Source organism: Bactrocera dorsalis, chromosome 1 (assembly GCF_023373825.1).
Source record: "Bactrocera dorsalis isolate Fly_Bdor chromosome 1, ASM2337382v1, whole genome shotgun sequence".
Taxonomy (NCBI): domain Eukaryota; kingdom Metazoa; phylum Arthropoda; class Insecta; order Diptera; family Tephritidae; genus Bactrocera; species Bactrocera dorsalis.
The window spans coordinates 18,838,014-18,861,434 of record NC_064303.1 but is presented as its reverse complement, the minus strand read 5'-3'; the positions used below and the strand labels follow the sequence as shown (position 1 = coordinate 18,861,434).

General features: G+C 36.4%; 1 protein-coding gene across 1 annotated transcript; it reads left to right on the top strand.

Moving 5' to 3' along the window:
- Window positions 1–553: 553 nt before the first annotated feature.
- Window positions 554–21,841, top strand: LOC125775336 (tyrosine-protein phosphatase non-receptor type 14-like). Its single transcript, XM_049457489.1, has 8 exons — window positions 554–1,516; window positions 14,090–14,530; window positions 14,598–15,430; window positions 16,143–18,494; window positions 19,914–20,132; window positions 20,343–20,519; window positions 20,584–20,907; window positions 20,991–21,841. Exons 1-8 carry the CDS (start codon window positions 1,426–1,428, stop codon window positions 21,117–21,119), a joined length of 4,566 nt encoding a protein of 1,521 aa, XP_049313446.1. The 5' UTR covers window positions 554–1,425; the 3' UTR covers window positions 21,120–21,841.
- The last annotated feature ends 1,580 nt before the right edge of the window (window positions 21,842–23,421 follow it).

The window sequence follows — 23,421 nt, the reverse complement described above, 5'->3', positions numbered from 1 at the left end:
AAACATTTTAGACGTGGTTGGCAACAATATGTCAGCGTACGCGTTGCCAAATACTGGTACTATTTTGCATGACCCAATAAATAATTGTATGTTTATAAATTAATAAATAAATAAATTAATATTATTAATAAATGATTATTATATAAATTAAAAATTATATACAAATTAATTTTATTTTGATATGCAATGGTACATAGTTATGATGAGCAAGGCATAAATTTAATTAAAGATTCGAATTTGATATCTCGCAAAATATAACTTGATTTCAACATTGTTCATGAAATAACTGGAGCAACTTTCGTTCCAGTTTAAACTTTAATTTTAATAGAAAAGATAATAAAAAGAAATTAATTAAATTTAAATGTTAATTAAGTACGCAGATATGCAGAAGCGTTTTTCGTTAAACAATTCGCATGCTATGGATGTACAGCTTAATTTCTTCTCCAACTGGGAACAGTTTATCGAGTTAGATTTGCCAACCAATCCAATTGGACATAGAAATACCGAGTCAAAGCAACTTTGTGATAAAGTAGATATGAAAAACGTTCGTTTAAAAAATTTGTGGACTGTCAAAATTATCAAAGTTACAGTCATCGACACAACACGCAACGAAATTCTTTCTTCTTTTCTTAAAATTAATTTAAGTTTCTTGTTAATATTTTTTATATGTGTCTATTTATTTTTCAATTAACGAAACCGCATATATATTGTTACGAAAAAATACGTGAAAGTCGATAAACATCTAAACGAGAACAGACGGGCAACTGCGAAAGCGTGGAAAATTTGCGAAAGTTTCTTATAATATAGTTGCTTACAAATATTTGTTAGCCGCTTTAATTAGTGCGTAAAGATTTCGTTAAATTTATTGCATGTGGTTATAGATACAACCTTATTAAATTGGTTTGTATCTTTTAAATAAAATAAAAAAGTGTAATACTGTGTCTAATAAGCCCATTAAGCAAGCATTAATAATTGTGGCTTTTGAGTTCTTGTGAGGCGTCTAATAAGTGTACGTGTACACCTATTAATATTAAGTTCTATCCACGTAAAATTCTACCTATTCAACGACAATAGAAATACCAAGCGAAGAAAAAAATACAAATTGTGTAATTTATATGCAAATGGCTAACGAAACGACAAAAAAGTGCGTGTGATTGTATGCGCTAATGCTGCTCCAAACGGGCAGAAACGTTATACCTTAGTTGGTGACTGAGTGCGAGAGCGCAACAAGTCCAATTGTGGGTTGAATGTGCCTAGTAGCCTAACGTGAAAGGCGACCGATAGCAAACGAAAAACGTCAACTGCGTTACAGTGTGTAAAAGCAACGCGACAATAAACAAACTCCAGCTGCGACTGTGACTGCGCGTTCGACGCAGCGAAGTAACATTGAGCAAAGTGCCCGTGCAAAGCAATACTAATTAGTATATGATAATGCCGCTGAAATTTTTGAAAAAGTATCGTCAATATAACGTGACATCGAAGAGCTTGTTTGTCATCTCAGTGCATCATTTATTAGGTGAGTTTTTATTTTTGAACAATAGTTTGTTGTGTTCTCGTACGTAAATGCTACACAATAAATCTTTGTGGGGGTGTTAAACAAACATATAAATGTTTCAAAAATAATTTTTACTGTGTATACATATGTACAAATGTATTAGCTGTTGTGTAAGTTGCGATTTGCTTGAATAAATGACTTTTTCTTGTTATTTCACTGCTGATAAAACACATTTTCACATAACTTGTAAAAATCATATAAAAATTCTTTGCCTTTATTTGGCGAAAGCAAGTGGCTTAAGTGTTGACAATTGATTGAAAGGTGCGCGATAAAAATGTATATTTGTGTGTGCATGCGTCAATATGTATGTACGTATATTCCAATTGGATGATAAATACCTATACGCCCCTTTTGTAGTTTAACGTCAGTGCTTTGTCAACGTAACGTATTGATTCTGCCGGTGCATAATATTGACACTTGACGGAAAGTAAATACAAACTAATGTGTGCAAACGCGTGTATGGATTGAATGGATTAGAGTGCATATAATAAAAAGCTATTACAACTCAACTAACCCAGAAGTCAAAACTCTGTAATTATATAAAACCTTGTAATTATGAGCATTAAATTTAATACCGGGTATGTATTAAACTCTGAGTTATTTACGTCGATTTCTCAAAAATCCTCAAAATTAAAAACGTTAACTTTCTTAGGGAAAAGAGTATATTCGTTTTTTATATGCATTTCCATAAAATTAACTTAAATTCATTAGTCATACTCCTCTTAATTAATTTATTTGAATTATGCAAGCTGCAATACTGGTTCATATTATTCCTGTATTTCGTTTTTTAAAAGCTTAGAGCAATTATTTTTAGATTTCAGGCGTAATATTTACCATAATGCTTTTCCGTTCCCACGAAAGTCGGGTCTAAGTAACCGGAACGGACACGTTTTTTATCCGGCCAAGGCATGTCAACTCGACAGGAGATCGGACTCGGTCCCGTTCCGATGTGAGCAGGGTGATATCAATATAGAATTTGTAGGATAACCGCAGGGAGGAGTAGTATCCCCTTGTTATAGAGCCTTCTCGTGAACGAATTGCTCCTGTTGCTAATAAACAATGGAATTCGCTGTCAATGGTATGCGGACGGCATTGTTATTATAGCCAGAGGGTATTTGGGCACACTCTTTGTCGTGCAAAGGGGACTAGACCTGGCCAGCGTCCCGTTTTTGAGACGCAGATATCTACCTGGACTTAGGAACTTAACTCTCGGGGGCAGAAAGATAGAGATGATTAATATGGTCAAATATCTTGGCCTCACGCTGGATTCCACTCTGTGATGGAAGCAGCATATTGATTTGACTGGTCAAACCTACAAAAGCACTTATGATGTGCAATCGACTAGCTGGTAGATCCTAGGGCTTCAAGTCAAGGATGGTCAGATGGTTGTACACCATAATTGTGCCACAGATAATTACATATGGATCGGTGGCTTGGGCCTCTAAATCATTACAGACCACGGTAGGACTTGAGCTATCGAAGATGCAATGATTCGCCCGTGTCTGCGTGCTTGTTAAAGACAACGGTTCAATCTACAAATAAATTATTCAGATCGAACCGCTATGCATATAGCTGCCATATAAACTGAACTGTCATAATACGGAATTATTTTTATTTGTGATGGCTATTCTAGCTTCAGTGCAACCGAAGTTATATTTTTTTCTTGTTTTTATTCTATCTCCACCCACATTGTTTCTCCGGTCATAAAATCTACGCTCTCTGCTCTCTTAGTGCGCCAATTTTTTATAACATTTCTTCTACCGCATTCCACTCCAACCATTCTTTGTTTTATAACTTTAACGTCACATCTAGTTAAGCATACCCATATACGCATGAATAATAAACCTAGCATCTTATACCATACTACCTACTTTATAACACTCATACACCATAGAAATTGTATTTATTTGAGTTGACTTTGCTATTCGTGTTTTTGTGATTGTGTTTTGCACGTCTATTTAACGCTGTATGCATTTTATTTGCTAATTATTTTAAGATAAAAATTGTTTTATTCTCCCTCTTTCGGTTGAGTTTTATTGTTAGCGTTATTCATTCTTGAGGTGTTCTGCCTTCATTATTAACGCCATTGTAGGCGCCGTCAACGGCGGATGTTGACGTCAACTGTGACGCTGACATTCGTCGTTTAGGTCGGCTGCACGCAATTGATATTCAGTTATTAACAGTTCAGTTTACTTATGAGCACGGTTAATTCAGTTATTGAGGTGTGTAGTACGCTTAGCTAATAACAATGTTTGTATCTATGCAAGCATGCGGTTACTATATGAGTGCGTTAGTGCGTAGCGCCACTTGTTTGGCAATTGACGTTAGGTTTTTTGCCTTGCTGATTTTATAGGTTTCGAGTTTTATTATTATTGTTGTTTCTTTAAGTAAGTTTATGATTCTAATGTTTTCTTTAGCATTCGAGTCCCTAATAATTTATATGCTTTGCATACATAACTGAAATATTCTCGGATTTTTATGCCCTAGAGCCCTCAAATCTTACTATGGAGGAAAAGATAACAGCAATTTTTTCTTTCAGGCTTAGCATGTATTTAAGAGTATACAAAGGCTAAAATTGATATTTCTATACAAAATATCGGCAATTGGGCGGGCCTTCGGAAGCACCATTTTCAAGAAGGCAGTGGAAGTGACGCTGGTCCTAGGAATTTGTATTATTAGAGCAAACTAAGAAAAATAGTGTCTGAAACGTTAATACGATAATGCAAGAGTTTGAAATGAGCATGTCATTCGTAGTATATTAGATATTATTGAGTAATATATTAGGTCTACAACTTTGCTTCAGCCGTTTTCCAATAGATGTCTCTATGGTCAAGCACTAGTCGATTAAATCGTGTTTTTTTGAAGAGGCCTTTTATATCACAAATAAATAAAAAATATGTATATTTACAAAATGTAATGTACTTTAATTATACGTGATGCAATATTGAGAAATTTTGGTCTCACTTGGTTCTGTAGTCGGTCTCCAGGAGTATCTCCGAAAAAATTTGGTGGTCAGGACAATTTTTTTGCGTTTACAAAAAGAAATTACAAATTAGGAAACGTCGGAGAACCTATTAAGTGTATACATGATCTGCCACACAGGAACTGGCGGTCGACCATCGTCTGCTAAGCACATGCGAGATCCCTTGGTCCAGATTTGGAGATATCAATATAAAATTTATACTCATCCTTTCTTCCAAGAGGCTGTTTATTTGTCGGAAGCACCGATATCGGACCCTTTGGCATATACATACATACATATCTATGTAGATGCCATACAAACCGAACGATCGTCATGCTCTTGGATGGAAACTTTTTTGTTTAACGAGATATCTTTACGAAATTTGGCTCGAATAAAATGGTGAGGACAAATTTTAAGCTCAAAGGGTTTACAAAAAAAAAAAAAAACTGGAATGAAAAAAATTAAATCGTTCATAGTTTATTAGGATTGAACAAGATTGCGAATATTTTAATTAAAAATTTCAAAATATTTGCGATTGAAAATTAATTTTTTTTTTTAATTTTTAATTTTTGGGATTAAAAGTTTTTAATTCCGATAATGGAGTTAAATTTATTTTTTCAATTCGGTATTAGAGATTAAAAATTAAAAAATTATTTTTAGTTAAAAAAGTTTATTTAAGAATTTTTAATTTGTTCTTTTAAGAATTTTTTTTTTTAAATGTTAATTGAATTTTTACTTTTTTTAATACTTGCAAATTTGGAATGGAATAATGTTTTTAGGACATTAGTGTGCTTTAACTCTTTCAGTCGTGGTGGTTAGTGTCAATAACCACCTCTTTCCGATTTTTTATATTTAAATCCACGCCAACTACCGACAATCGCGTGAATTATCATGTATATTTGTACCTTTTTTGACAAGGTGCGATCGGTTAGCGGCATATTCGATGAGTAACAGTTCATTTGTTTTCATTTGAAAATTGCGCTAACGTACATTTTTTCTTGTGTTTGATAAAAAATATCTGTGAGGCGGGTAAGCAACGTTTTTTCTTTAATGTTTTGTATTCAACTTATTCTCCTATATCTATTTCCTATGTATGTGTATGAAACTATCATTAATTTTTTTATTTTCAATGTGTATTAACGACGAAAATATAGTGGTTAGTAAACTAACCACCGTGACTGTTGCAGGTTTATAGGTTTATTCTACATATGAGTTAGGCATGTAAGTATTCATGTATTTTTATATTTATTTCAGTATATCGCGCAAGCTAAATAATAGACAAATCGAGGAATACTTATTTGAAGATATTCCTTCAGATAGCGAGAGTATTTGTAGCAATGAGGATACAGAAGATCAGCCAAATCCGCTGGTGTTAGGCGATTCGATTGGAGAAGTTCAAATGACTGATTATGACAACTTTGATTCCGATGATGGCATCCCTCTGTCTAACTTAGTACTTCGGAATCCTCAATCTACAGAGTCTAACAATGTAAACTCAAACAGACCGGCTACAATGGCTCCAAAATGGAAGAATAATTATAGAATGGACATATCTGGTGAATTTACTGAAAGTGTGGGAATAACCGATCAAATTCTTAGCATGGAGAATGTGCAACCTCTTCTACTATTTCGCCTTTTTTGTACAGAGCATTTACAACATATTTTATGCTTTCAAACTAATCTTTACGCTACTCAATCAGGAAAGCTTTATACACCCACCACTACAGAAGAGCTTATTGATAGAAAATCCTACAAGTGGTGGCACAGGATTTTCTTTCATTTTTTTGATTGTAGTATTGTCAATGCTTTTTTTAATTTATAAAAAACTACAGTCCTCTTCACGCAGGGATCTATGCCCTTTGACTTTGAAAGCATTCAGACGAAGCGTATACCAGGGTCTACTGGCCCCAGCATATGTCAGAGACAAAAGAAGGCCCGAATCAGTGAACAACAACCGCAATTCTACTGCTTCTTCTACAGGCCCTGCATTTATAAAACGTCACAAGCCAACAGTCCCTTCAGAAATTCGTCTTGAATCCAGTCGCCATCAACCTGAAAGAAGCACATCAAGAAGATGCTGTCTAGCAGCACTAAAATATTTCCAGTCCGTACTGTATGGCAGTGTAGTACATGCAAAGTGCCTCTTTGTCTACGCAAGGGAAAAGTTTGTTTTCAGATTTTCATAAAAAAAAAATTTACCTTAGTTTTGTTCCGGAGAATTACATTATATCATATAATATTAATAAACAATATAAGTAACTCATAATGGTTTTGTTTCTATCAATAGTCACGGTGGTTAGTGCCACTAACCACCTCATACCTCGAAAACCTTGATACGTAGATTTTTTTTTCATACTTTCAGTGATATTTCAGCTGTAGATAATGCCAAAACAATAATCGAAACATTCAATATATTCTTAATCTAAAAGCGTGACTGAAAGAGTTAATAAAAAACATAAAAAAAATTTCTATTTGAAAATCCTACATTGGCCACTAAAATTATAAAAAAAAAATTTAATTTATTTATTATAATATTATTTATTTAATATATACATATTGCTTTAATTTTTTATTTTTAAATTAAAACTTTAATGCGATTTTTGGGGTTAAAAAATTTTTAATTCGGTTATTGGAGTTAAATTTATTTTTCCAATCCGGTATTTGGGATTAGAAATTCAAAAAGTATTTTTAGTTAAGAAATTTTATTTAAAATTTTGAATTTTTTGTTTTAAGATTTCTTTTTTGAAATGTTAATTTTATTTGTTTTTAATATATTGTTTGCCACTCTGGAATTTAGTGTGCTTCAAGGGGTTACATGGGTTTTACGGACTCCAGAAAATTGAATTTGTCTTATTAAATTCTACAACACCTCTAAAATATTGTCTTAAGGGGGTGTTCTGGTCAAGACGCATGAATTTTAGTCATTTTTTAAACTAAGTTAAAAAAAAATTTAAACATTTTTACTATCCATTTTTTCATATGTTTTTTATAGACATATTAATAATATAAAAAAATTGCAAGAAAAAAAACCAAAATTCGTCAAGATATGAGCCGGTGGAAAGGAGGCTTCAAAAAAAAAACGGTACGTCCTGGTTGAGGTGATTTCAACCCTTGTAGAGATCTAAAACACAAAAAAGAAGAAGATTATTCATTAGTAAGGATGTTGTTATCGGGTTGACCATTTTCAAAACAAAAAAAATAATCACCAAATGGCGTCGACTTAAAAAAAAATTTTTTTTTGCCCGATCTTTTCGACCTTTTCGAATATTTTAAAAATATTAAAAAATAAAAAAATTCCAAGGCGGACACGATAGAGCATTGTATAAAGAAGACATGTACCAAATTTCAAAGGAATCGGTTCAGTAGTACTTGAGATATCATGTCAAAAACGCGTTTAAAGTTTAGGAAACAATTCTAGTGAACACGGACGCCACGTCACAAAATCGGCTGTATCTCCGAAAATAAGTCGAATTTTGAAAAATCCTTCCAAGGTCATATTTTTGAAAGTCTAAATCCCAGACCAGAATACCCCCTTAAATTTTCAAGTTGATCCGAGTAACAGTTTCGGAGATACAGCTTTGGGAATTTGTGCGCTCGAGGCTAGACTAAGTGCGCCGTCTGTAAACGCGTTTTTCTCGAAGTCGGTTGGTAAGATTTTTACAGAACTACTCAACCGGTCTTCATGAAATATTACACGGGTCTTTGAGATACAACTTTAAAAAACCTGGAACGAAGGATTTTTTTCGATTCCACCTGTTTGAGAAAAAATATCGCGAAATTTTCATTTTTTTTTTCCTTCGTCCAAGTTAAGGTTTCAACTAAAACACTTATTTTTTCACTTTAGATGATCCTTTAAAGAGTTATCCTGCCAACGCGGGCTCATCTGTTTTCCGAGGTGTCACTGGAAATGGCGTCACAATGACTGAGTTTAAAATATTTTTTTCCAAAAATTTCAGAATTTCTTTGTTAACTGTGCAGCATGTTTGTAACAATAAAAAAAAATTCTAATAAAATATTTAATTTTTTATACTGTTAGAGACGAGACTGTTTATTAGGCGAAGAAAGCATGTAACCCTTAATAAAAAAAATAATAATAATAATTTTTTGAATTTCTTTACACTTTATTTTGCAAAGTAAAATATCTTGTTTTCCAAATTTTTTCACTAAAGCGAAATTATTTTCAACTTTTCTAACGCATATTTTAGTTATCTGGCAAACACTTGGCATTCGCGTAAAGCACTTGATAAGAAAGATATAAAACTTTTTGCGTGTGTATATTGATAGTTGACTAAGCTAAATATCTCTAAGCAATATTTGTAACCAATTTAATAACAAAAACAAAATCATCATCACTCGACTTTATCGTTTATTGTTTCCTAACTTTATGATTACCTTCCGCCATTTCCGGTCCGTGCTTAAGTCTGTTGTTTATTATGTTCTTTTTCCTTTTAAGCAAACAAGTGCCTTAACTTATCTTAAGAATTTACGCTCTTATCTTGCAAAATATTTTTCTTCTAATCTACATTTTTGTGCACCATTAGGAAATCACTATATATGTCCAATTAAAAATTCTAATATTTATGGCTTATTAGCTTCTAATTTAATTTATTCATTGTTCGCCACATTTGGCAATGCGTTTTGCCATCATTTATGCATAATTTTATGTATTTGTAAATCTTTCGTTTCCAGTTGATATTATCTTGGAAATTGTTGTTTTATTTTAATTATCTTACACTATGCGTCAAAAGTAGGCTAAGTGAAAAAAACATTAGAAGCCAAAAGGAAAGGTCGGCAACCCAATAAAAAAAATATATATATGCAGAGTTGATTGTCCGCCTGTCTGTATATACGTTAACAAGAGGAGCTCAGTTTTAAGATATCGATCTGAAAATTTCTCTCTAAAAAGTTGAAAATTTTCCGGAACCGCTGATATCGGACCACTATATAGGATATATCTGCCATAAGATAAATAGATGAGGACTGAATCGCAACCTTAGGTCTATTGTGTACTCTCCTAAGACACAACGACCCATCTAGCCCCAGCATATTGGTAAATTCCTATACCCATTAGCAACTTAGCTTGTTGCAGGCTTGTTGAGTTGTTGCCAAAACCTCTCTCTGCATACTCCTTCTTCCTTGCGGAGCAGCTCTTTTATGATATGAGGACCAACCGCAATGAATGGCTCAGGTCCTACCATGTTAGTGGATGCTGCGGAACGGACGAGCTCATCAACCAGTTCATTCCTCGCTATACCTTTGTGGTATGTTCAGATATTTTAATATGGTCTTCGACAGTAATACATCCCGAATTTCAGGAGGAAACCTAGTCAAATAAAAGAGTTTTCTTCCTAAGGGCTGGATCTTCTCGGTCCTTGCCCGGCTTCAGTAACCTAACCCTTGTTGCAGAGAGGTAGAGATGACTTACATGGTCCAATATCTTGGTCTAACGCTGAATTCCACACTGCGGTGGAAACAGTATGTTGACCTGACCATGGTCAAAGCGACTAAAGCAGTAATGATGTGCAATTCATTGTCAGGTGGTTGTGGACCACGATCGTGTGACCGATAATCACTATGAGGCCGTGGCTTGGGTCTCAAAAGCATCGCAAAGACTTCGGTAGCGCTCCAACTAACGAGGCTGCAAGGACTTACATGCAACTGCGCACATGCGCGACGGCGGCACTTGAAGTCATGCTTGAGCTCTCATGACTTCACCTAGTAATCGGTCAGGTAGCAAAACACACACTGCTCCAAATGACAGCAGAAAGGTGTGGCGGAGGTAAGGTAATCTCATCACAGCGGATGAAGAAATCGGTGCTCATAAAGTGAAAAATGCGTGTTTTAGTTAAAACCTTAACTTAGAACTTGGATGAAAGAAAAAAAACTGAAAATTTGATTTTTGGCAGACATTATCTATTACAAAAAATGAAAATTACTCGACATTTTTTTCAAGTAGTTGTAATCGAGAAAAAGTCCTAGTCTTTGTGAATTGTATCTCAAAGACCTGTGTAAAATTTCATGAAGATCGGTTGAATAGTTCTCGAGAAATCTTGCCAACCGACTTCAAAAACACAGTTTCGAAGAAAACGCGTTTAAAGACGGCGCACTTAGCCTAGCTAGCCTCTAGCGCACAAGTTCTCAAGGCTGTATCTCCAAAACTATTACTCGGATTTTGCAGTTAACCGGAGCAACGGAGTTAACTTCACTAACTCCTGAATTAATCCGGATAATCCGCAGTTAATCCGGATTAATACTGCCGCCTATCAAGGCTATAACTCCTTAATGTGATATACTATGTCGCATCGCAACTGCTATCTTACCTTCTAGCTAGCAATTTTTATAATTCTTGAGCATAATTTAAATTACAGATTTTTTGATAGAAAGATTAGGATATAGAGAAGCATTCTCATTCCTGATAAAAATTGCCCAAATTGTCTATCAAATATTAAGAATTTTATATGATCATTTCTCACTGCAAAAAAGGTATTCTGACGTGTTTTTATCGACATCAAATTATATTGCCATAGTTGGTGCTCATTTCCCGTTGCCATATTTTTGTTGTTGAGTGTTATTAACGTTTATTTGCATGCATAATTTATCTCTTTCATTCTGCCACACATTTTTTATCATCAGATTTGTTTTTTATTTTGTTTATTCTTGTCCTGTTTAAATTTCGTGATTAATAATTTTTATCTTATAATCTAAATTACCGTTATTTTATGGTGCTATGCTCTTAAAGACCGCAGTTTAATGGCGATTAGTTATTAATATTATTATTTTTTCATATTCAATCATTAGAGTGTTTTGTGCTTTTTTCATATTAGTATAAGTAAAGTAACTCAGTTCTCGGGTAAACTGAATCCGAATTTCGGTAGTCAATTTTAATAATTTCGACTCGTTGCTGGATCGCATATCTTTCCATGATGAAATGGTAACCTTACTGTAGAGAAATGTCAAAAGAGCGGGCAAAATTATGGCGTCATTTGCTGTCCTATCGGTCTACTTTTGTAGTGTCCCTATTGAAAAACTCGTTATATCCAAAAGCGATCTTATATCTAGGGCAACAAGAGAGTAGATCAGATAAGTTGAGAAAGTATAGGAAAAATTATGAATAATTAACCAAAAAATTTTTTTGACAAGAAAAGGTTAGGGATCCCAATGGTCAAAGATGGAGCTGTTGCCACTTAATCGAACTAGCGATGACAACACTACGATATCCTCCATATAAACATTATTATCCTACTGAAATAATAATATATTAGAAGTAAATAATATAAAAAATAAATTATACATAATTCTCAATTTGTCATAGATCATTCAGAAAATTGCGCTCATATATAATTTTTTTTTTTAACTTTGTTTAAAGTTATTTGTCTTTGCGTCGGCACTTTGCTCATTGGTATGCAAAGAGAATTTCGCCGTCAACTTTTTATTGCCCTAACATTATTTTATAAAAAAACTCTCATGTCTACATTCAGTATAAACGTTTGTTTATGTGCATAGAAACTCTAGGTGATATTGCCGCTAATAATAATTATGAAATACTAATAACATTTGTTGGTTTTTATTTTGATTTTGGTTATGCCAATTATTATTATAAACAAAACGCGTGACATTGGCAGTGCCGCAGCTACAGCGGGGAATAACAGACAGATTCACGCAACAGCTGTCGTGCTTTGGTCGACCTATAAAAGTATTACATATCTGTGCATCTATGACTGTGGTTACTTGCAATCTTCAACTCCAGTTAAAAGAAAAACTTTTTTGTACTGTTCCCTTTTAATTGAATTTAATTTTTATTATATGTCATTAAAATTAATGTTAGCTATGTTTCTACTTCGCTCGATATAACCATATCTATAGTTTATTTGAAAATATGTATGTATATGTCATATGCGGCTAATTAATTGGCTTATTGAAAATTCCTAACTCGAATTTCGTTATTTTACTTGAAAATGCAATCTACAGTTGTTGTTGTCAGCTGGAAGTTAATCGAAATTACCTTCATCAATCCATCTGTGTGTGAAATGTATCATCAGCTATTAGGCGTTTGTGATGCGTTGCGTTCAATTGTATTAAAAATATAAACTTAGCAGGTCAAAAATCATCTAAATGTTGGCCGCTGCTACCGTTGAGTCCAATTTTCGATGACTCGTTCGAGCATTTTGATTGGTAACTGGTGAATGACAAGCGTGAGATTTTGCTCCAAGGTTCGAATCGAAGCGGCATTCCCCATATCCCTATATCCCCACAGAAAAAAGTGAGAAAGTGGTGTGTATCATACGATCTTGGTAGCCAATCGACCAGCCCAAAACGTGAAATTATCTGCTAACTTAAATGTTATTTGAATAAATCCATTGATTGATGCGATGTGTAGATAGTAGCACCGTCTTGTTGAAACCAAATGTCTCCGAGATCACGAGCTTCAATTTCAGGTATCAAATAGTTGGTTGGTGGTTGTGGACCGATGATTCCACCGGTCTACAAACCACACCAAATCGTTGTTTTTTCTTGATGAAATGGCAGCTCTTACATCTCTTCAGGTTGCTCTTCGTAGCAATTGCGGCAATTTTCCTTGTTTACCTACCAATTGAGCCAGCAATTGGCTTCATCGCTGAACAAAATTTGGCTCGAAAAGGTCGGATCCTCTAAATCTGTCGTGTTGGTCACATATCAACAAAGGGCCTAGAGCCAGCAACACATTTGATTAAGCTTAGTGCTAGTAATTCAACTTTTAGGTTTCTCTCCGAGCCAGTTCCCATTGTAATGGAATTGGGTAAGGTTATTACTTCTTTCAAGCTCATCGACTTTACAGTCACAGACGATTCCGCTATGGCCAGGCAGCCGGACAAATTTACTATGTAAGTAGTTTGATATTACTGCTAGTGAGGTGGCAAAATAGTTGCTTGACAACGCTTTACTGATCCAAACGAGGTTAGATCTCCGAAAATATAGCGGATAAAATTCGGGTCAATTACGATAACAACAGCCGGTGTTGGAATTGGGTTTCTTATACAGAATCGACACTGATATATCAAATATATATGTGTCATGCAACGAGTCCCCGCATGACCCTAACCACCTCTTTGTATGCCCAGCTAACCCTACACATCCTGGGCCTACCGTTGGATGACCTTGATGACAACTTAACTGAACCTAAAGATCGCAACGGGGAATAGATAACAGTTACAACAACAATAGAAAACCTTGGGTTTCTGAAGATGACTTCGAAACTGTCCAACCATCTAGCAAATGGCGCTCGAAAATTGACCGAAAAACTTAAAATATATGGTGTAAAATTAACCTATTTTGAAATCGATAATAAAGATATGTATTAAAATACGTAAAAATGTTATTGTTTTTTTTTTGTCAGTCCGGGTCAAATTTGATCATACGGGCCAATTCCGGTAACGTAGAACCGGCTGTCGTGGGAATTGATATTGCAGTAATCAATGGGCTTGGCTTTATCTAACTCACTCTTGACCAGTCTATTTATTTTTTATTCTAAGAATCCATAAAATACTACTTTTAAAAATTTAATTAAATACAGAACATTTAATTTCACTTTACAGAAACCTCCACAACCGTTGATTGTACAATTAGTTCGGAAAGCAAGGGACAAGAGTGTTTAGACAATGTCTGCCAGCGATTAAATCTACAAAAACCCGAATTTTTCGGTCTACGCTATGTGGTGAAGGGAAAGGAGGACGAATTGAAATGGGTTGATTTGGAACGCTCCTTAAGCAGACAGCTAGAAAAATATGCAGCGAGTACGAAAATATATTTACGCGTGCGCCATTATGTCGATCCATTGCGCAGTGATGACTTGACACGTTGTTATTATTTTCTGCAATTGAAAAGTGATATTTATGAGGGTAAAATTATTTGCGATATACGCACTGCCATACTGTTAGCGCTCTACTGCCGACAAGCCGAATATGATAGTCATCAAAATGACAAACAGACAAAGGATAATCTGAAGAAGTCGCTCGTATTGCCGAAGAACTTACAAGGTAGGAGGAATTAAAAAAACTGGTCCATACTTTTTGGAAAATACATACATATATGATTTCTTTACAGGTCTCGCCAACGATGACAATCTGCTCGACAGTCTCATTATGGAGGTGTTACAGCAGAACGCCGGCATTCAGCATCTGCAGCAATCCAAGGCTGAAGAAATGTACATACAATGTTGCCAGCAATTGGATGGTTATGGTGAGGAGCGCTTCCCCGCAAAAGACACACTGGGCAACGATCTGTTGCTCGGTCTAGCTATTAACGGCATGGTTGTGATGGCTGACAATGGGCGTCAATATTTCCCCTGGAAAGAGTCACAAACGGTGTCGATCGACAAACGTACCATTAAAATCGAACAAAACAAAACGGATGGCTCGATTGTGGGCTCATTCATATTTCCAGATGCCGAAACGGCGCGTTACTTTTGGAAATTGTGCGTAACACAGCATAAATTCTTTAAACGCTACATAGACGAAGAATCAGCGTCGTCGGTGGGTGATGCGGAGAGCGCGAATGGCAATTCGATGAGCGTTACTGGTGGTGGTGGTGGCGTGTTAGCGGGCGGTATGGATGCTTACGCTTATGGCGATTTCAATGATTCACGTGAAGATTTGCTACTTGAGCAACAACAACGTGCCATTTACAATCCCAATGCGATTACGAGTGGTGGCGTTGGCGGTGGCGGTGTTGGCGCTCTGTCAGCGGTTAATCCAGAATTCATGTCAGCGCCGGCCTTACATCATGGTTTGCTCGCTTCCACACACGCGTCCAATGCGTTAATGTCATCGAATATATCGTTAGCGGCCAGTCATCAGTCTGGCGGCGGCGGTGGCGGTCCAAATGGCGCTATGCATTCACATAGTGTGGGTGCTATAGCGCCGAGTTGGCTGGCAAAGGTGAGTCATACATTAATATATAAAACTGGGTATTTTTATAGCCTGAACACGAAGTTTGTTACATTCGGTGGAAAACGTCGAAGACCCTAAGAAATTAGGTAAATGATAAGCATGACGAGGGTAGTCGATTTAACCCTGTCCGTCTGTTGGTAATATAATCAAACTGGTACCTCAGTTTTGAAATATCGATCTGAAATTTTGCACACGCTCTTTTCTCTTCAAGAAACTGCCCGTTTGTCGGAACAGCCGACATACAACAGCTGTCATACAAACTCATCGATCAAAATCTAGTCCTTGTATAGAGATTTTTTTTAGTTGACGAAATATCTTCGCGAAATGTGTCATGAATTATTGTACAAGATAACGGTACAATCTTCGAAAAAAAAACATTCAGATCGAACCACTATAGAATGTAGCTGACATACAAACTGATCGATCAAAATCTGGTCCTTTTATGGAAAACTCTTTTAGTTCACGAGATATCTTCAATTTGCTATGGATTATTGGCCTAGGCGACGGTACAATGTCCGAAGAAACAGTACCGATGGGATTACTATGGCTTATAGCTGTCGTAGAAGCTAACCACTCAAAATCAAATTTTTTGTATGAAATCGTTTGTATTTGTAAAGGGTATTTATAACCTCAGCGCAACCGAAGTTGACATTTTTTCTTGTTAAATAAATATATATTTATTTGTTAACTCTCTTTGTAGGAATATGGCCACGAGTACGCTTCGACGCAGCATTTATCGAATAGCATGTTGGATACACGCTTGCAGCAAAGTAGCTCCTGTTTGGATCTAAGCAATAACAATGCCAATAATATCGGCGGCGTCGCCGCTTTCCACAGTAGCAGCAATAATATAGTACACGGACATTTGGGTGGCAGCGTAACGAACAACGGCAGCAATGTCGCATTGCACGGCGTGGACGCACACGAACGCGAGCGGCTGAAAGCCATGCTGCCTACATATCGGCCAGCGCCCGACTATGAAACTGCAGTACAGCTGAAGTATCATACACCCGCCAGCGAATTGCATCATCCGCAAATGAACAGTTACGCCAACTATCAACCGCAATTGGCGTCAAGCGCCTCTGCCGTCGCTATGGCTGGCACGCCGGCTGCTAGTGGCGCCATCTATTATGCCGGCTCACAGCCCGATGTACACAATGCGGCCGCAATTTACGGTGATGGTGTGCTACTAAGTCAATTAGCGCCGCACCGCTACCCTGACGTAGCGCAACCCGCAGCCGCTATGCATGCGCAGCATCATCATCTAACAGCGGCGGGCGTTACAATGGCGCCTGGTGGCCATAGTAATAGTGTGAGTGGTGGTGGCGCTTACATTGATTTGGGACATCGCTTGCAAATGGTGCGCAGCAAACCGCCGCCACCATATCCGGTCAACCGTTTGAATTCTTCGTCCACACCCGACTTGGCGGTCGCGTCACATCGGCCGCTCATGGGTTACCGTTCATATGTGTCGGGTTCATCGCCGGATCTGGTGTCAAATCGTAATTTACCCAATGCACAGTATCCCTATGTGCACAGCAGTAGCGTCGGCGCAGCACAAGCAGTTGGTAGTGTGGCTGCTACCAACCATGCCTTGATGCAACCGCATTCCTCGTACATGGGCGCCGGGCATATCGGTCATTCACAGCCATATTTGCCGCATGGCACTTTCGAAAACTTAAATATGATTGAGGAACAACCATCCATATTGTCGCAACTGCGGCAGGACTATCTATTTTTGCCACCCAGCTATGCAGAACCAAACACAGCCACCAGCAACAGCAACAATATTTACCGGCAAACATCGCCATCCGTGCAGGCGCAGCCACTGCCACAGGTGCCGCAGTCACAAACACATCAACAACAGCAGTTGCAAGTGAACGCCTCCAATGCTTCGTTGCAACGCAACACTTTAAACGGTTCTATCGAACCGATTTATGAGAATGTGCCACATGCGCGTTATGTGGCTGCAGAGCCAGTAGTGCAGCGAAATATGGAGCAACGCTCGTCGGGCTCTTCGGCAACCAGCGAAGCGATGCGTAATCGCACAGCTTCAATACAATCGGCGCCGGGTGGCACGCATACGCAGCCGCAGCCGCAGCAACAAATGCCACCAGTGCCTGCAGTGCGACATCATCATCATCATCAACACCAACAGCAGCAACAGCAACAACAACAAGCGCTTCAACAACAGCAACAAGCGCTTCTGCAGCAGCAGCAGGCGCAGGCGCACGCGCAAGCACAAGCGCAGCAGCAACAAGCCGAAGCGGAAGCAGCTGCCGCGGCCGCACTCAACATGCATAAGTATGCTGAGCGCGCGGCTAGTACTGAACTCCAATTCTTAGAGCCAACGCCACCGCAACGTGCTGTGCGCGCCGCCTCCGCAGCACCGACCGTTGGTCATAATAGCGGCAGCAATCATCAACAACAATCAATGATGCAAACACCGCCGCCAAGGCAACATCATCACGCGCATAAGACACAGCAGTTAATGCAGAACGCCGCATCCGGTTCCCCCTCCGTCGTAGATGCTGCAGCTGCAACATCGCCGAATAATGTGGGTGCACGCGCTCATACAACTTCGTCGCTGCACGACGACTCCACAGACTCAATGCTGCATGCAGCGCAGCAACAATTCAGTGCCATGAACATCTCATCGATTTCATCTAATGTCTCGGTTTCGGCCGCCGCCACCATGCAACACTCTGCGTCGCATCATCAACATCATCATCATCGCTCACACAACTCATCGCTACTCGACAGCACTGCCAACTCTAGCAACACAACACACAGCTCGAACACAACGAATTCGTCAAACACCACCGGCAAGGAGGGTAAACGTAAGAAAATTTGGAATATTTTGGGGCGTAGCAAGACGCCGGACAAACAGAAATCCGCTACGCTCGGACGGGAGAAGGCGTCGTCATCGAATGCGGCCAAGACAGCGGCGAAAGTAAAACTCGCACAGGACGATCTGAATTTGATGCATCGCTGGTCGACCGGTGTGTCACGGCTACAGCCTATTTCCGGACAGTACTCAAAAGACAAATTGGTGAGTAATTCTATGTATGTATAACTAGTATTATACCCTGAATAGTGAAACGTCAGGAATCCTATAAAAATATTAATAAATGATCAATTTGAGAAGTTGTGTCGATTTAGAGCGATTAATAGATGAGAATTGCACTGCTAACTTCTATTGTGCCCTAGTCCATATAGACAGCCAGGCGTTCTATGCATACATATACATATATACGAACTGTGGTACTAGTTTTTGAGACATCAATCTAAAATGTTGCACACGTCGTTTTTTCTCCAAGTCTTCGCTTATTTGTCGGAACAGCCCATATCGGACTACTATAACATATAGCTGCCATACAAACTGAACGCTCAAACTCAAGTCCTTGTAGGAAATTTTTTTCTGTTGACAAGATATTTACACGAAATTTGGCATGGCTTTTCTTTTTCAAGGTAAAGCTACAATACTTGAAGAAATTTTTGAGATCAGACGACTATAGCATATAGCTGCCATACAAACTGAACGCTCAAACTCAAGTCCTTGTAGGAAAATTTTTTGTTTTGAGAAGATATTTACACGAAATTTGACATGGCTTATTTTCCAATATAAAGCTACAAAACTTGAAAAAAATTTCCAGATCGGACCACTATAACATATAGCTGCCATACAAATGGAACGTTCATAATCAACCTTTCGTAGGGTAAACTTTTTTATTTTACAAGATATCTTCACGAAATTCATCATGGATTAATGTTCAAGAGAACGCTACAATCTCCGCAAAAATTGTTCAGATCGGACGACTATAACATATAGCTGCCATACAAACTGAACAATGAAAATTAAGTACTTGTATGAAAAACTTTTTGTTTTGAGAAGATATTTACACGAAATTTGACATGGCTTATTTTCCAATATAAAGCTACAAAACTTGAAAAAAATTTCCAGATCGGACCACTATAACATATAGCTGCCATACAAATGGAACGTTCATAATCAAGCCTTTTTAGAGAAAACTTTTTTATTTTACAAGATATCTTCACGAAATTCATCATGGATTAATGTTCAAGAGAACGCTACAATCTCCGCAAAAATTGTTCAGATCGGACGACTATAACATATAGCTGCCATACAAACTGAACAATGAAAATTAAGTACTTGTATGGAAAAGTTCTTTATTTGATGAGATATTTTCACGAAATTTAACACAGTTTATTTTCCAAGGCAACATTAAAATCTCCGAAAAAATTGTTCAGATCGGACGACTATAGCATATAGCTGTCATACAAACTGAATGTTTAAAATAATGTTCTTGCATGGGAGCTGCTTTATTTGTGTAGGGTATTATAGCTTCGGTGTAATCGAAGTTAACGGTTTTTTCTTGTTTTAATGTATTTCTCTATTCTCTTTTTCTATAAAAAATTTTCTGTAAAACTGTTATCCACATAATTTCAGTGCCCAATACTCACTGAGAAACTGAATGATCCGCAACTGTTCATGGAATTTGAAAGTATACCGAAGCGTTGCGAAAATGCCAGCTATGACTGGGCGCTGATGGAAGAAAACGCGAAGAAAAATTCCGATCCAAACTTTTTGCCATACGATTATAATCGTGTTAGCATAACGCCGACGTGGGAGAATAAAACGGGCTATGTTAATGCGTCGCGCATTTCGGTAAGAAACTAATAGTATTGTGATATTAAAAATTTAAATAAAATACGGTTATATTTAATATAAATAATTTTTGTTCATTTTTACAAAATATTAATATCTTTATATATAAATAAAACAAAGTCCCCTTAGTATCAGCATTTTTAACTCAATAACAACTGGACACATTTTATGATCTCCGTCCTTTTAATTTCACTAATTGTCTTCGTACAGGCCACAGTTGGCACAAATCAACGCTTCTACATAATTGCTCAATCGCCACAGGACAAGCTGACCACAAATATTTTCTGGCAGTGTGTCTGGGAGGCAGACGTCTATTTGATTGTAAAGCTATCGGAGGGCCTGAATTACATGCCACCGAATAGCAACCAGCGGCTCGAGTTTGATCAAGTGAGTTTGAACAAAATACTTTCGGACAGCTTTTCATTTACTCACCACATTCACTTAATTACAGTTCCAAGTGTATCAGGAATTCTCACAAACCACAGATCGTTGCATTACCAGCAAGCTGCGTCTCTTTCACATACCATCGCGTCGCTATCGCTCCGTTTGGCATTTGAACTACACCAATTGGGGTGAACAGAATTGTCCATTGGAGGTGAATCACTTTTTGGACTTTCTCGAAGAACTGAATTCCGTGCGCATGGCTTCGGCCAACGAAGTGCCACCGGGACATAATACCAATCCGCCAGTGTTGATACATTGTCTTGAGGGTGGTGGACGCTCGGGCGTAACGTTGACCGCTGATTTGTTACTCTACACGCTGGATCATAATGAGGTGGGTTGCAGTGTATTTGCGGTACTTTGCAATTATTCTACTTAGCAATTATTTTAATACAAAATTTTCGTGTGTGTTTTCAGGATTTGGATATACCACGCGTTATAGGTCAACTACGTGATCAGCGCGATAGCATCATACCGTCCTTAGCGCAGTATAAATTTATTTATAGTCTACTCATAACATATTTAAAGCGTACGCGTTTAATTTGAGCGCCAAAATGTGCCTTAAAAACAAAAACAAAAAAAAAACAACAAGCCCTCCAACTCCCAAACTCCTCACTCCCCACTCCCCACACTTGTGGCCATTATTACGAAATTTAAGCAATTCTAAATTGCATTAGTTTTAAAACAGCGCGCTAACGAGATAATATGCGTATCGCAGTTTTTTTTATTTTAATTTACAGTTAGCTTAAGTGACGATATTTATATTTATACAAAACAAAATGAGTAAGCAAAAAAGAGAAACGAAACAAAAACAATAATAATTTAGAACACAATGTGAACGAACAATTCAAAATATGCGATAAACTATTGATTAAGCAACATTGTATACAATACATTTTTTTTATAACCTACATACATGATATATATGGTGCTTCCATCAAAAAAGTGACTGACCGATAACCCCCTAACACACATAAAAAATCTGTAGATAAGACACTATACACCCGTAAAATACGTAAAAATCTGTTGATAACGAACCTTTGTGGAAAATATCGACAATTTTGAAAATCAATTATTAGGCCAAATATTTTTGAAAATGCTAAAAAGTGGAAATGTTATAGTACGATGAAACCCATTGGAAAAGCAAAATAAAATAACAAAAATGATAGGAAAAAATTAGTAGGGGGGAAAAATTAGTTGAAAAAACAAGAAAAAATAACAAAAATTATAGGAAAACAAATTTATAGCAGAATGAAACCTATTGGAAAGCAAGATAAAACAACACAAATTATGGTAAAAACATTAGTCGGATGAAACCCATGGAAAAAAAGATAAAATAACAAAAATGAGGCAAAAAATTAACAATGATCTGTGGTCTGGAAGTAGAAGAAGAGGGCGTGATTGAATTTGTAAGGTTTAAAACGTTTAATCTCGATTTCGGACAGAACCCTATATCCTATAAAGAAAAGTTATATACAAAAGTTGTAGTTAATGAAGAGATCTACGACTTATGTATTAACAACTTTCACACATAACCTCAAAAATTATTTTTTTCAATTGGAAAAAGTAACAAAAAAATTTACGGACGATTCGAGGTCCGGAAATGGAAAGAAAGGGGCATGGTTGAGTTTTTTTTTTTTTTTTGCTTTTTTTGAGAAAACTTAGCATAGTAGTGCATATATGTTTCATGCCGTTAGGAAGTAAAAATTTCAAAGACGATGGTTTTGAAAGCAAGATTTTTTGCCGTGAGAATTTTTGTTTGAAAATTATGGCTTCTATCGATATCAAAATACATAAAAGACATGAAAAGGTTTTACAAGAAGCTTACACATAGTAAAGTCAAAAATAAAAAAATGCAAAATTATTTTAATTTAAAAAATAATTTTTTAAAGTTTAAGTTAAAATCAGAAATTCCAAAACTTTTCTAATTTTTCAATGATTGAAATTTGGGTTTTTTTCCGATATGAAGTCAAAGTACATAAAAAGATTACACAAAGTGAAGTTAAAAAAAAACCCAAAAAAATTTAATTAAAAAAATTATTTTAATTAAAAAAATAAATTTTAAAATTAAAGTTAAAAATAAAAATTTCAAAACAATTTTAATATGTTAAAAATAGAAATTTCAAACCTTTTCGAATTTTTCAGTATTTTGAGGTTATGTGACAAAAGTAAATCTCCACATTGCCAACAAAATTTTAATGTTACTTTATTCTATAGGACCCGTTGTATTGTCAAAAATATAAATTTCAAGCCTTTTCGAATTTTGAGTATTTTGAGGTTATGTGACAAAAGTAAATCTCAACTTTGCCAACAACATTTTCATGTAACTTTATTCTATAGAACCCATAGTGGTGTCTTCAATAGAAAAAACCATTTTTAACCAAATTCAAATACTCCCCTCAGCTCTCTCTTCACGACCTTAGGTCTGCCGTAAATTATTTTTGCTTTCATTTTTGTTGTTTTATCTTCCTTTTCCAATGGATGTCAACCTACTTTAATTTTTTTTAAATTTCTTTTACACTTTTTAGCATTTTCAGAAACGAATTCACTGTAATAAATCAAATAAATTGGAATTTATAGCTTGTTATTATTGTACTGCTGACCTTTCATACAAGTTTCACACCATTTTACCACTAATTATAACAATAAACAAATTTATATAGCATTAAACGCAATCACTTTACACATTATACAAAATTATACGAGAATTATACGAAAATTGGCATACCATTTTATAGCCATATTGTCATTGCATTATTGAACACAAAACACACATAAACATAAGTTATGTATTTAATAGCCTGTTTACTTGTGCGCTTTTAAAAAGCCCATTTATCAACATAAAATT